This window comes from Oncorhynchus mykiss, chromosome 15 (assembly GCF_013265735.2).
Source record: "Oncorhynchus mykiss isolate Arlee chromosome 15, USDA_OmykA_1.1, whole genome shotgun sequence".
Classification (NCBI taxonomy): Eukaryota; Metazoa; Chordata; class Actinopteri; order Salmoniformes; family Salmonidae; genus Oncorhynchus; species Oncorhynchus mykiss.
This window is the reverse complement of record NC_048579.1, coordinates 36374574-36386979: the sequence shown is the minus strand read 5'-3', so window position 1 is coordinate 36386979 and position 12406 is coordinate 36374574. Positions and strand designations below refer to the sequence as shown.

Sequence of the window (12406 nt, the reverse complement as noted above, 5' to 3'; positions counted from 1 at the left end):
ATGCTAGTGCTTCTAGATCTGACAGTACATCAGTGTCTATCAGGTCATATATAACAATTCCACAACAAAACGTAATATCTAACAATTCCACAACGAAACCTGATATACACAATCTAGTAAAGGAATGGGATAAGAATATATAAATATAACATTTGTAAATGAGCAGTGACAGAGCGGCTAAGATGCAATAGATACTATAGAATAGATAGTGTAGGATACAGTATATACATATGAGATAAGTAATGCGAGTGACTAGTGTTCCATTTATTAAAGTGGCCAATGATATCAAGTCTGTAGGTAGGCAGCCGCCTCTCGGTGCTAGTGATGGCTGTTTAACAATCTGATGGCCTTGATATAGAAGCTGTTTTTCAATCTCTCTATCCCAGCTTTGATACACCTGTACTGACTTCGCCTTCTGGATGGAAGTGGGGTGAACAGGCATTGGCTTGGGTGGTTATTGTCCTTGATTATCTTTTTATGTGACATCGGGTGTTGTAGGTGTCCTGGAGGGCAGGTAGTTTGCCCCTGGTGATGCGTTGTGCAGACCGCACCACCCTCTGGAGAGCACTGTGGTTGTTGCTGTACCAGGCGGTGATACAGCCTGACAATATGCTCTTAATTATGCACCTGTAAAAGTTAGAGGGTTTTTGCAGACAAGCCACACTTTTTTCAGCCTCCTGAGGTTGAAAAGGCGCTATTGCGCCTTCTTCACCACACTGCCTGTGTGTGTGGACCATTTCAGTTTGTCGGTGATATGTATGTACACCGACGAACATAAAACTTACCACCTTCCCCACTTATGCCCTGTCGATGTGGATAGGGGGGTGCTCCCTTTGCTGTTTCCTGAAGTCCACAATAATTTATTTTGTTTTGCTGACATTGAGTGAGAGGTTATTTTCCTGACACCACACTCCCTTACGGAGGGGATAACTACACTGTTTGTATTCGGCCATATTCCCAGTTGCCTTGCCATAATTAAAGGTTTTAATAGTCACAGTGGGTACAACATCTCCTATACACTTCCTTATAAACTCGCTCACCGAGTCAGCGTATACGTCAATGTTGTTCTCTGAGGCTACCTGGAACATATCCCAGCAATCTTTTGCGTGGAATCCGATTGGTCAGACCAGCGTTGGATGGACCTAAGCACGCGCGCTTCCTGTTTTAGTTTCTGCCTATAGGAGGTGAGCAACAAGATGGAGTCAGATTTGCCAAAAGGAGGGAGGGGGAGGGCCTTGTATGCATCGCGGAAGTTAGAGTAGCAATGGTCGAGCGTGTTACTCGCCCGTGTACTGCAAACAATACGCTGATAGAATTTAGGTAGCCTTGTTCTCAAATTAGCTTTGTTAAAATCTCCAGCTACAATAAACGCAGCCTCAGGATATATGGTTTCCAGTTTGAAGTTCCTTGATGGTCGTATTGGTATCCACTTGCGAGGGGATATACGGCTCTGACAATAACCGAGGAGAGTTATCTTGGGAGATAATTCAGTTGGCGTTTGATTGTGAGGAATTCTAGGTCAGGTGAACAAAAGGACATGTTGTTACAATTAAACCATGAGTCGTTAATCTTGAAACATACACCTCCGCCCTTCTTCTTACCGGAGATGTTTATTCCTGTCGGCGCGATGTAACACAACAAAATGTGAAAAAAGTAAAGGGGTGTGAACTTTCTGAAGGCACTTTATATAAAACAAATGGTGGGCCACTGCTGCTGAATTAATATAGGGGAAACACTGTATGTCTGGCTCTGTCTCCACTGCAGTCACTCACACCACATGGAAATCTCGCTTGTCTTTGTTCTATAGACATTACAGATGGTGACCATCATGATGATTATAAACCTTTGGCCTGTAGTACTTCGCAGCACAAGCTGTGAGATCTAACTCAAATTGCAGCCATTGTACTGGCATTTAGTACTTACTTCACTACCGGTGGAACACACTAAGTAGGTTTTAAAGGATTCAAGCATGCTGTTTTTATTATGGGAATTGGTTTTCAAGGTTCTCAGACTCTCGCTCTATTTGAGACACTTGGAATTTTCCTTGTGATATTAATCTTTCTCTCTCTCTCTTCCTTCCCCTCTTTCTCCCTTTTTTTTTTTTGCCTATCTCTCCGTCTCTCTCTCTCTAGCCGATGAAGAGAAATTGGATGAGCGGGCCAAGCTGAGTGTTGCAGCCAAGCGTTCTCTCTTCAGGGTATGCACCAATGTGTCGGAGGAAACACCTTACACCTGGCGACCTGGTCGCCAATTGTGTGTCGCCCCATGGGCCTCCCAGGTCGCGGCCGGCTGCGACAGAGCCTTGGCTCGAACCCAGAATGGTGGCACAGCTAGCCCTGCGATGCAGTGCATTAGCCCACTGCGCCACCCGGGTGGCCCTCTCTTACTCTTTTCTATTGAAGTATCAATCTATTCCCTTAATACAGAGTTTGAGCTTTGAATGGGTTTGAAAACATGGAAGATGACTCTGGTCTCCCTGCATGGCCTCCCCAGGAGTTGGAGAGGAACACGGATGGGGGCTCCCCAAAACCCCCATCACGGAACGTGGCCATGGAGAGGCGACTGAGACGCACCCAGGACCGCTCCCATACCCAGCCAGTCACTACTGAGGAGGTGGTCATTGCTGCCACGTAAGTCCCAACTATACCTGCCTCTCCATTCCTCCATCTGTTGTTACCTTTCTGCCTTGCGTCATTTTGCCTTAAAACAGTCACCTCGGTTTGACTTACCAAGGGCTTGACACTGAAACATAGTAAGGATCCACTGAAGCTTATAAACACTTAACACAATATAAACAGTTTATAGCAGCTTATAAACACTCCATTTACATTATACTCACTATTCTATTGTGAAGTGAACTGCCTTCATTTAAAGCTGGAATCCTTTAACGGTCAAACTCTCACAGCCATTTGCGATATTACAACAACAATTACGTTTCTTCAAACAACTTTTTTTTTCCTGACATAATTTGCTCATCATTGCATCGTTGGTTGTTTACTGGCTCCATCATGACGGAGATATCGTTGATGGAGCATTTGGTCCAATCAGAGTGTTTGTCTGTGTGTAATTATATTAACCTTTGCTGAAATTTCAACCATCAATCTGTTCTCACGAGGTCAGGAGGGGTGTTTGGCACCCCCTTGTGTAATTTGAGGGAACAACTTGCATGTAAAATCTGTTGCACCTATTACTCTATTTTCCCTTTTCTCTACACGTTATGATGTTACACCATTGTCAATTTTGTGGTATCCAGGATCTCCTACAACCTCCTCAAAAGATGGAGCATAGAAATTGTGCTTTGTCAACCGGTCATTACAATGATACTGCATTTGTCCACATTTTGTAGGCTATGCACTGGACTGTACACCCTTTCTGTCTGTGTAGCATGGTCCTGGCCTTCATGAACTAGCCTGCCTTCCTGTTCATTTTCTCCCCCCCATCTCCCTATCTGTGTGTAATTCCTCCTCCCAGCCTGCATGCGTCCTCACAGGAGAGTGCTGCAGCCAGGGAGCAGGCCAGGCAGACCCATAATGCACCAGAGGTCCAGAGAGAGGCCCAGCGTACGTCCTCCAAGCTCCTCCAGACTTCTTCTCCTGAGGAGAACCAGCCCCAGACCCAGTATCATGTATGTATTCATGAATGATGCGTATTGTATTAATATACACTGCTCAAAAAAATAAAGGGAACACTTAAACAACACAATGTAACTCCAAGTCAATCACACTTCTGTGAAATAAAACTGTCCACTTAGGAAGCAACACTGATTGACAATAAATTTCACATGCTGTTGTGCAATTGGAATAGACAACAGGTGGAAATTATAGGCAATTAGCAAGACACCCCCAATAAAGGAGTGGTTGTGCAGGTGGTGACCACAGACCACTTCTCAGTTCCTATGCTTCCTGGCTGATGTTTTGGTCACTTTTGAATGCTGGTGGTGCTTTCACTCTAGTGGTAGCATGAGACGGAGTCTACAAACCACACAAGTGGCTCAGGTAGTGCAGCTCATCCAGGATGGCACATCAATGCGAGCTGTGGCAAGAAGGTTTGCTGTGTCTGTCAGCGTAGTGTCCAGAGCATGGAGGCGCTACCAGGAGACAGGCCAGTACATCAGGAGACGTGGAGGAGGGTGTAGGAGGGCAACAACCCAGCAGCAGGACCGCTACCTCCGCCTTTGTGCAAGGAGGAGCACTGCCAGAGCCCTGAAAAATGACCACCAGCAGGCCACAAATGTGCATGTGTCTGCTCAAACGGTCAGAAACAGACTCCATGAGGGTGGTATGAGGGCCTGACGTCCACAGGTGGGGGTTGTGCTTACAGCCCAACACCGTGCAGGACATTTTTCATTTGCCAGAGAACACCAAGATTGGCAAATTCGCCACTGGCGCCCTGTGCTCTTCACAGATGAAAGCAGGTTCACACTGAGCACATGTGACAGACGTAACAGAGTCTGGAGACGCCGTGGAGAACGTTCTGCTGCCTGCAACATCCTCCAGCATGACCGGTTTGGCGGTGGGTCAGTCATGGTGTGGGGTGGCATTTCTTTGGGGGGCCGCATAGCCCTCCATGTGCTCGCCAGAGGTAGCCTGACTGCCATTAGGTACCGAGATGAGATCCTCAGACCCCTTGTGAGACCATTTGCTGGTGCGGTTGGCCCTGGGTTCCTCCTAATGCAAGACAATGCTAGACCTCATGTGGCTGGAGTGTGTCAGCAGTTCCTGCAAGAGGAAGGCATTGATGCTATGGACTGGCCCGCCCGTTCCCCAGACCTGAATCCAATTGAGCACATCTGGGACATCATGTCTCGCTCCATCCACCAACGCCACGTTGCACCACAGACTGTCCAGGAGTTGGCGGATGCTTTAGTCCAGGTCTGGGAGGAGATCCCTCAGGAGACCATCCACCACCTCATCAGGAGCATGCCCAGGCTTGTAGTGAGGTCATACAGGCATGTGGCGGCAACACACACTACTGAGCCTCATTTTGACTTGTTTTAAGGACATGACATCAAAGTTGGATCAGCCTGTAGTGTGGTTTTCCACTTTAATTTGGAGTGTGACTCCAAATTCAACTACGTAAAGAAAAATGTATTTAATAAGACTATTTCATTAATTCAGATCTAGGATGTTATTTTAGTGTTCCCTTTATTTTTTTGAGCAGTGTATTTATAATCTGGTGTATGTATCATCATCAGTATGCCAATCCTATCCTGCCTTCCAGCCAGAACGTACACTTTTAAAAGTTTGTGTTTTCTCTTCGGTGGTTTGAAATGCGTTGTATCGGCCATGTGTCAAGTAAATTAAATCAAATCAAAAACCCAGCAGGGCCAGGGGGACGCAGAGCCGGATCTGTCCACCTTAAGCTTGGCAGAGAAGATGGCTCTGTTCAACAGGCTGGCCCAGCCAGCCACCAGGGTGATCCGCACCAGGCCGGACAGCAGGGGGCGCAGGGCCAACGCCCGTTACCAGACCCAGCCCATCACCCTGGGAGACCTGGAGCAGGTAGGGAGACAATGGAGCAGATATTATAGCAGGGGGGTTCTGACTGTATTCGTGTGTGACGGGGTCATCGTGGTGATTGTCGCTGTAATCGTATACTATCCATAACCCTTCTTATATATAGTGCTGTCCCTTATCTAGTTCAACATTGATTCAAGCCTCTTATCCCCCTTTATTGACGTTCAACATCACCCATTGTGTGTTTAGTACCAGTGTGGAGTGGAGGCTAATGCATCTGGAGCTATGCTTGGCTCTTGGCAACACCAGCTTTGTCCGTATGTGCGTGACCAAAATGAAAAGATCAGATTCATTAGTAAACATGAATAGTTTGCTTTTGTTAGTTCCGTGAATAAAATAGCAATAGCATACAATAACTTAGAGAATCTATGGATCATTTACTGATGCTCTTCTAATGAATCTGAGGCTGCTTCATTTGAAAGCGAAACACATTGTCATCGCATGCCGGAGCAGCTTTTGAAGAAAGCCTCATTTAATTAGAGCACAAGACACAAGTGCTATCTCCCTGATTGGCCTGTGATGTCAATTAAGAGATTGTTGTGTGATGATGTGCGGACGAAGGCTGGGCATGGTTTCTCCCAAATGGCACTCTATTCCCAATATAGTGCGCGACACAGGAGGATGGTGGCACCTTAATTGGGGAGGGCGGGCTGGTGGTAATGGCTGGAGCGTAATTAGTGGAATGGTATCACATTTATGGTTTACATGTATTTGATGCCATTCCATTTACTCCGTTCCGGACGTCATTATGAGCCGTCCTCTCCTCAGCAGCCTCCACTGTTGCACTACTTTTGGGGCGCTGTCCAAAGTAGTGCACTAAATGGGGAATAGGGTGCCATTTGGGTTGCAGGCGCTATTTCACTGAGCTGCTCTTTGGCATAAGCAAGACCCTCTGTGGGAGAGGAGAGGAAAAGGGAAGAGAATAAAAAGCTGCTCCCTTGTTCATTCTCTGAATGGAGGGATGGTCTGACTGCAGTTTATCAGCCGATGTTGATCTCTCACCAGTCACTGTTAGAAACAAGGTTGTTGTGACTGAAAGAGAGGGATGAATGAAGGAACGGGCTTCTTGAGACTGTAGTTAGTGAGCCATACAGTATAGGGTTGACACAGACAGTGAAGTCTTAACATTATTCACTCCTAAATGGTATCAACGTTTGAGTACAGCTTGTTCAGACAGCATTGAGGTCTGCCTACTTTCCTCTCATAAAGAGTACAGCACTGTAAATGTACAGTACATTGTTGTAATCTGAGCTGATTACCTCAGATGAAATACATTAGTTAGTTTTCTGTTATGTGTGTTGTGAAAGTGATTTCTAGGTTTGTCCTTCGACTTAGAAGATGAGGAATGTCCTTTAACTTGATTCTGTTTACACCACAACAGGATATGTAAGTTATGTAACAACAAAGATGAGATGATTCATAAAAGTGTATGACTTTAGATGTTAGCGTTTTTGATTAACATCAGAGAAATTGTCAGTTTTTTTTCTCCGTTGAAAAGTGACATTTGTGGGTCAGTCCTAAATGAATGGACGATTGTGTCAATGTCTACTGATTCAGTGTTATTATTAGAGCATGATTCTGTGAATAGAGCGGGAGGGAGAGTGTGTGTGTGGCTGGACTCATCCTTTGCTTCACAGACTGTTGCAGCAGCTGCGTCGCATTCATAAGTGCACACTGTAGCAAAACGTTTTGTAACCAAAAACATAAACAAGTCACTACCTTTTTTGGGTCAGTTTGCTTCTGTTTGGTGCCCAATGAATATGACCCTGGATTCATTGTGCTTTGTGGTTGTCAGGGGGTGGGCCGTGATTGGCTAGGCAAACTGCAGTCCTTTTGATCCACACAGGAAGTGCTCAGCCTGTGATTATTCAGCTTTTAGTTCCATTGTCTGTTGGTTAGCCTGCTGCCTCACTATTACTAGGCAGACGGGCTCATCTGCTGAGGGAACTTCAGCAGACGTTGTTCAGCAGACTTTGTCCCCTCTAGCTGACTTTGTTTTCTCTCTCTGCCTCTCTCATCCCGCGCTCTTGTCTCTCGCTCTCTCTCTCTCTCGCTCTCGCCCTTTTCCCTCGACCCAGATCCATAACGGGGCCAAGTTGGGCCAGCTATTCTCATCTGCCCTCAGACCTGGGGCCACAGACCACGCAGGGGACATCCACTTAGCCACTGGGGGTGGGGGTAGCCCAGCAGAGGCACCCAACCCTGGGTACTGCGAAAGGTACATCCCCCACCACCCTAGCCCTCCCACCCAGATCACAGAACCCTCCAATGCCGTCTGGAGGTCTGTGCCTGGCCCCCACCACCAAGCCTCTCTGGATCTCCAGGCGAACCAGACTGACTCAACCACCATCCTCCCCCAGGGAGAGGAGGGCGATCTGTGGGGAGGGAAGAGAAAGTTGCCCTCTCCGGAGGGAGGTGTCAGAAAGGCCCCCATGCCTCAGGCCTGGTCTGGTGAGAGGGAATGGGAGGAGGACCAGCGTTTGGCCAGGTTGGGTGGTGGTGAGGGTGTGGAGCCCCAGCGTGTGTTGAAGGGGACAGAGACTGGTGGTGGTGGTCTCCACCAGGACCACAGGCAGCACCAGGAGCAGAGGGGCTATCTGAGACAGTCATCATTAGACCTCCAGGACCCAGACGGACACAGATCAAAGGTCATCAGCACTGGTAAGCAGAAGCTATTCTGAAAATATAGTTTACCAAGCTACCAACTACTTCACACTGGAATAAGTAAGCTACACTGAAGCTGCCCTTAAGAAAAATATAGAGATAAATTATCATATTGAAATGTCATGGAGTACAAATTGCAAGAACAGATCACTCTGCAGTCAGATGTTAACAGAATGTGTAGTTTAGCCTATTAAACACAGAAACTATGTTTCAAGTGAGAATTCTGGCAGGTCTGGTGCCAACAAAGAAAGGAAAATCTTCCACACCCATATTATTGTTTATTTTTGCAGAACAAGTAGTGTGTAGTTCCAGTAGTTGGCTACATCGCTACAACAACAAAAAGTAATTAACTACTGAAAACACCAACACGATTGAAGTTTAGTTCTACTACCAACAAAAATGTAGTTAAATGACATGTAGTTCACTACTCCCCAGCAATGCTGGTGAGACAAGCTTCCAGGGGCTGTGGTCTGACAGGGGGAAGGAGGGAGGAAGGGTGGTCTTTTCTGTTAGTCTTTCACTTTCTCTCACTCTGCCTCTCTTTCGCTCATGCTTTAAAAAATCCACATCAAATTCTTAGAAATTCTCCACTCTCTCTCTCTCTCGCGCTTGCTCACACACACACATACAGTTGAAGTCGGAAGTTTACATACACCTTAGCCAAATACATTTAAACTGTCTGTGTATGTAAACTTTCGACTTCAACTGTACATGCATACATACAGTGCCTTCACGAAGTATTCACACCCTTTAACTTTTCCCATTTTGTTGTATTAAAAGGTGGGATTAAATTATCAAAGTGGAAGAATAATTATAACATTTGTAAACAAATATATCTTGATTAAAAAGGTATTCGACCCCCTGAGAGTACATGTTTGAATCATCTTTGGCAGCGATTACAGCTGTGAGCCTTTCTGGGTAAGTCTCTTTAACAGCTTTCCACACCTGGATTCTGCAACTCTGTCAAGTTGGTTGTTGATCATTGCTAGGCAACCATTGTCATGTCTTGCCATAGATTTTCAAGCAGATTTAAGTTAAAACTGTAACACGGCCACTCGGGAACATTCACTGTCTTTGTAAGCAACTCCTGTGTAGATTCTGCCTTTTGTTTTAGGTTATTGTCCAGCTGAAAGCTGAATTCATCTCCCAGTGTCTGGTGGAAAGTAAACTGAGCCAACTTTTCCTCTAGGATTTTGCCTGTGTTTACCTCCACTCTGTTTTTTTTAATCCGTAAAAATTCCCCAGTCCTTAACTATTACAAGCATAACCATAACATGATACTTGAAAATATGGAGAGTGGTACTCAGTTATGTGTTGTATTGGATTTTGGTACTCAGGAGAAAAAGTGAATTCCTTTGCCACATTATTTTTGCAGTATTACTTGAGGGCCTTGTTGCAAACAGGATGCATGTTTTGGAATATTTTTATTCTGTTACAGGCTTCCTTCTTTTCGCTCTGTCAATTAGGTTAGTATTGTAGAGTAACTACAATGTTGTTGATGCATCCTCAGCTTTTAACTGTTTTAAAGTCACCATTGGCCTCATGGTGAAATCCCTGAACGGTTTCCTTCCTCTCCGAGTTAGGAAGAGCGCCTGTATCTGTGTAGTGACTGGGTGTATTGATACACCAGTGTAAATTCTAACTTCACCATGCTCAAAGAGATATTCAATGTCTGCTTTTTGTGTGTTTTTTTTTTTTTACCCATTTACCAATAGGTGCCCTTCTTTGCGACAATCTCTCTGGTCTTTGTGGTTGAATCTGTGTTTGAAATTTAGGGACCTTTAAAAATAATTTGTGTGGTACAGAGATGAGGTAGTCATAAAAAAACTATGTTAAACACTATTATTGCACACAGTCCATTCAACTTATTTTGTGACTTGTTAAGCAAATGTTTACTCCTAAATGTAGTTAGGCTTCCCATAACACAGGGGTTGAATAGTTATTGACTCAATACATTTTAGCTTAATTTGTCAAAAAAAATTAAAAAAAATAAAAATCCACTTTGACATTATGGGGTATTGTGTATAGGCCAGCTACAAAATCTAAATGTAATCCATTTTAAATTCAGACTGTAACACAACAAAACTTCAAAAGGTCAAAGAGTGTGAGGGAGGAAGGGTTGTTTCAGTCTCTGGACTTAAACCCCATTGAAAACCTATGGTTTGAATTGAAGAGGGCAATCCATAAGCACAAACAAAGGATATCAAGGATTTTGTAGCTGGCCTATACACAATACCCCATAATGTCAAAGTGGATTTTTATTTTTGTATTTTTATTTTTTTACAAATTAAGCTAAAATGAATTGAGTCAATTACTATTCAACCCCTGTTCTCTACAGAGTAATGGTCTAACATCTTTCCCAACGTGCTCTCCAATCTCGTTGTTTTCTGAAAGAGGCTCGCTGTCTTTATCCTCGTAACGGGAGGGTGAAAGAGTATTGAAAACAGGGGTCCCAATCATTTTAACCCCCAATGTTTTTTAGATTTGTTTTTATGACTTATACACAATCTATTTCTCTGAGCAATTGTATTAGTATAATTTTCAGCATAAAATATACCTCAGTATTTGTTTTATTTATTTTATACAGTCTTTTTTGCTCCTCTTTATCAATGGTGCCAATAATTCTGATCATCGCTTGGCTGTGTGTTTGTGGGAGAGAGTTATGAAATTATTTCCGATGCCGACCATCTGACAGATCACATTAGCTCAATCAAATACATTTATTTCCCCCTTGGTACTCCCACTATGGCTCCTGTTGTAAATGAAATCCAGGTAGACTACTCGCAAAAAACATCAACATAGCCAATACTACGTACGACACAGTGTAAACTTAAGTGTTAAGCTGCAGATATACCAGAGATGCTGTATCTCTCTCATCAAAAAAAAAACTTCCTGTGTCTCTGAATTATGTTCACACGCAGTGTCTGTGGTTTTCAAGCTTTCCCTTATTTGACGATTCACTCTGGGCGCAGACTCTAGCAAGCTCTCCCCTGTTTTGTCTTGTCAGTCTGTATCAGCGTTTGGCTTTTCTCGCAGCCTGTTAGGGCACGGACCAGCCGAGAGCGAGAGACTCTCTTATGGTGTGGCTTCTGTAGAGGGAGGTTCGCTGTACACAACTAGAAGAGCAACAGGGCGGAGGGTTTTAACATTTTCAGAGTGTTATGCTTTTCTACAGCTGTTTTAGAGATTTTTGATAAGTGTGTTTGCAAACATGATTGTGCTAGGGGAGCTCTACTAACGCCTTCCTGTGTGTGTGCAGAGCTGCCAGACTCTAGTGTGTCATCATCGAGAGCAGCAGAGCAGCTAAGAAGTGCATCTCTCTCTCCACACACACTGCTGCCTCAGGCTCGGGAGCTGGGCGGGGCGGACACACACACGGACGGCAGCAGTGGTCTGGGACACACACACAGCCTGGTCCAGTCTGAGCAAGAGGACATAGAGCTCTCAGAAGCCATGTCGGCTAGACAGATGTCCATCAAAGACAGGTGAGTTCATTTTCTTTTTCTCATCAAAGAAACCCTGGTTGATTAGGGAAAGCCTTTTGTATCTAGGCAGTTGTCTCTAGACCGCATGTTTTGCTCACCATCCTCCGGTTTCCCATTTCACAGGCATTAAACTCTGTTTTAAAGTCACCTTTCTTCTCATGGTGAAATCCCTGAGCGGTTTCCTTCCTCTCCGGCAACTATGTTAGGATGGGCGCCTGTATCTTTGTAGTGACTGGGTGTATTGATACATGATCCTAAGTGTAATGAATCATTTTTGGCAAGGCAGTTTTGGTCATTCTTTGTACACTATGTGTGTGAGCATATGACATTCTCTGAATCATTGTCTGATTGGGCTGTGTTTTTTGAATGCAGTGTGACTCCTGTTGGATATTGGCACTGACTCAGTCAGTATGTTTACGCTTGTGGACTTTTTGATCTGCATGAGGTCAAAATGATAAGATGTAGTGTTTTATTTTCTTGTCCTTATATTAGTATGTTCGAGAGAGATGGGAGAGAGTTAGAGACTTACCTTGACTCTCATTGTGGAATGTAGGTTGCAAGACCGATGGAAGGAAAGAGCGAGAGAGAAAGCGAGGCAGCCCTGGGTGCGTTTTGACGTGAGTTAAAGGGATTTGTTTTGGGCGGTAGGTCGGTTGGTTGGTTAGAGCTGTGAGCACCCAAGGAGGAAGACCGCAGTGATGGTCGGCAGAAGAGAGAGAGAGAGCTGCTCAGCTCTAACCC

The 12406-nt window shown here is 44.8% G+C and overlaps 1 protein-coding gene across 4 annotated transcripts in view; it reads left to right on the top strand.

Moving 5' to 3' along the window:
• Positions 1-12406, top strand: part of LOC110490717 (supervillin) — a 146894-nt gene that overhangs the window by 75352 nt on the left and 59136 nt on the right. For all 4 annotated transcript variants that reach the window (XM_036944313.1, XM_036944314.1, XM_036944315.1 and 1 more), the window contains 6 exons: positions 2133-2197; positions 2494-2630; positions 3472-3625; positions 5322-5501; positions 7595-8177; positions 11440-11665. In XM_036944313.1, coding sequence (XP_036800208.1) covers positions 2133-2197; positions 2494-2630; positions 3472-3625; positions 5322-5501; positions 7595-8177; positions 11440-11665 — 1345 coding nt within the window. The remainder of the gene's footprint in view (positions 1-2132; positions 2198-2493; positions 2631-3471; positions 3626-5321; positions 5502-7594; positions 8178-11439; positions 11666-12406) is intronic.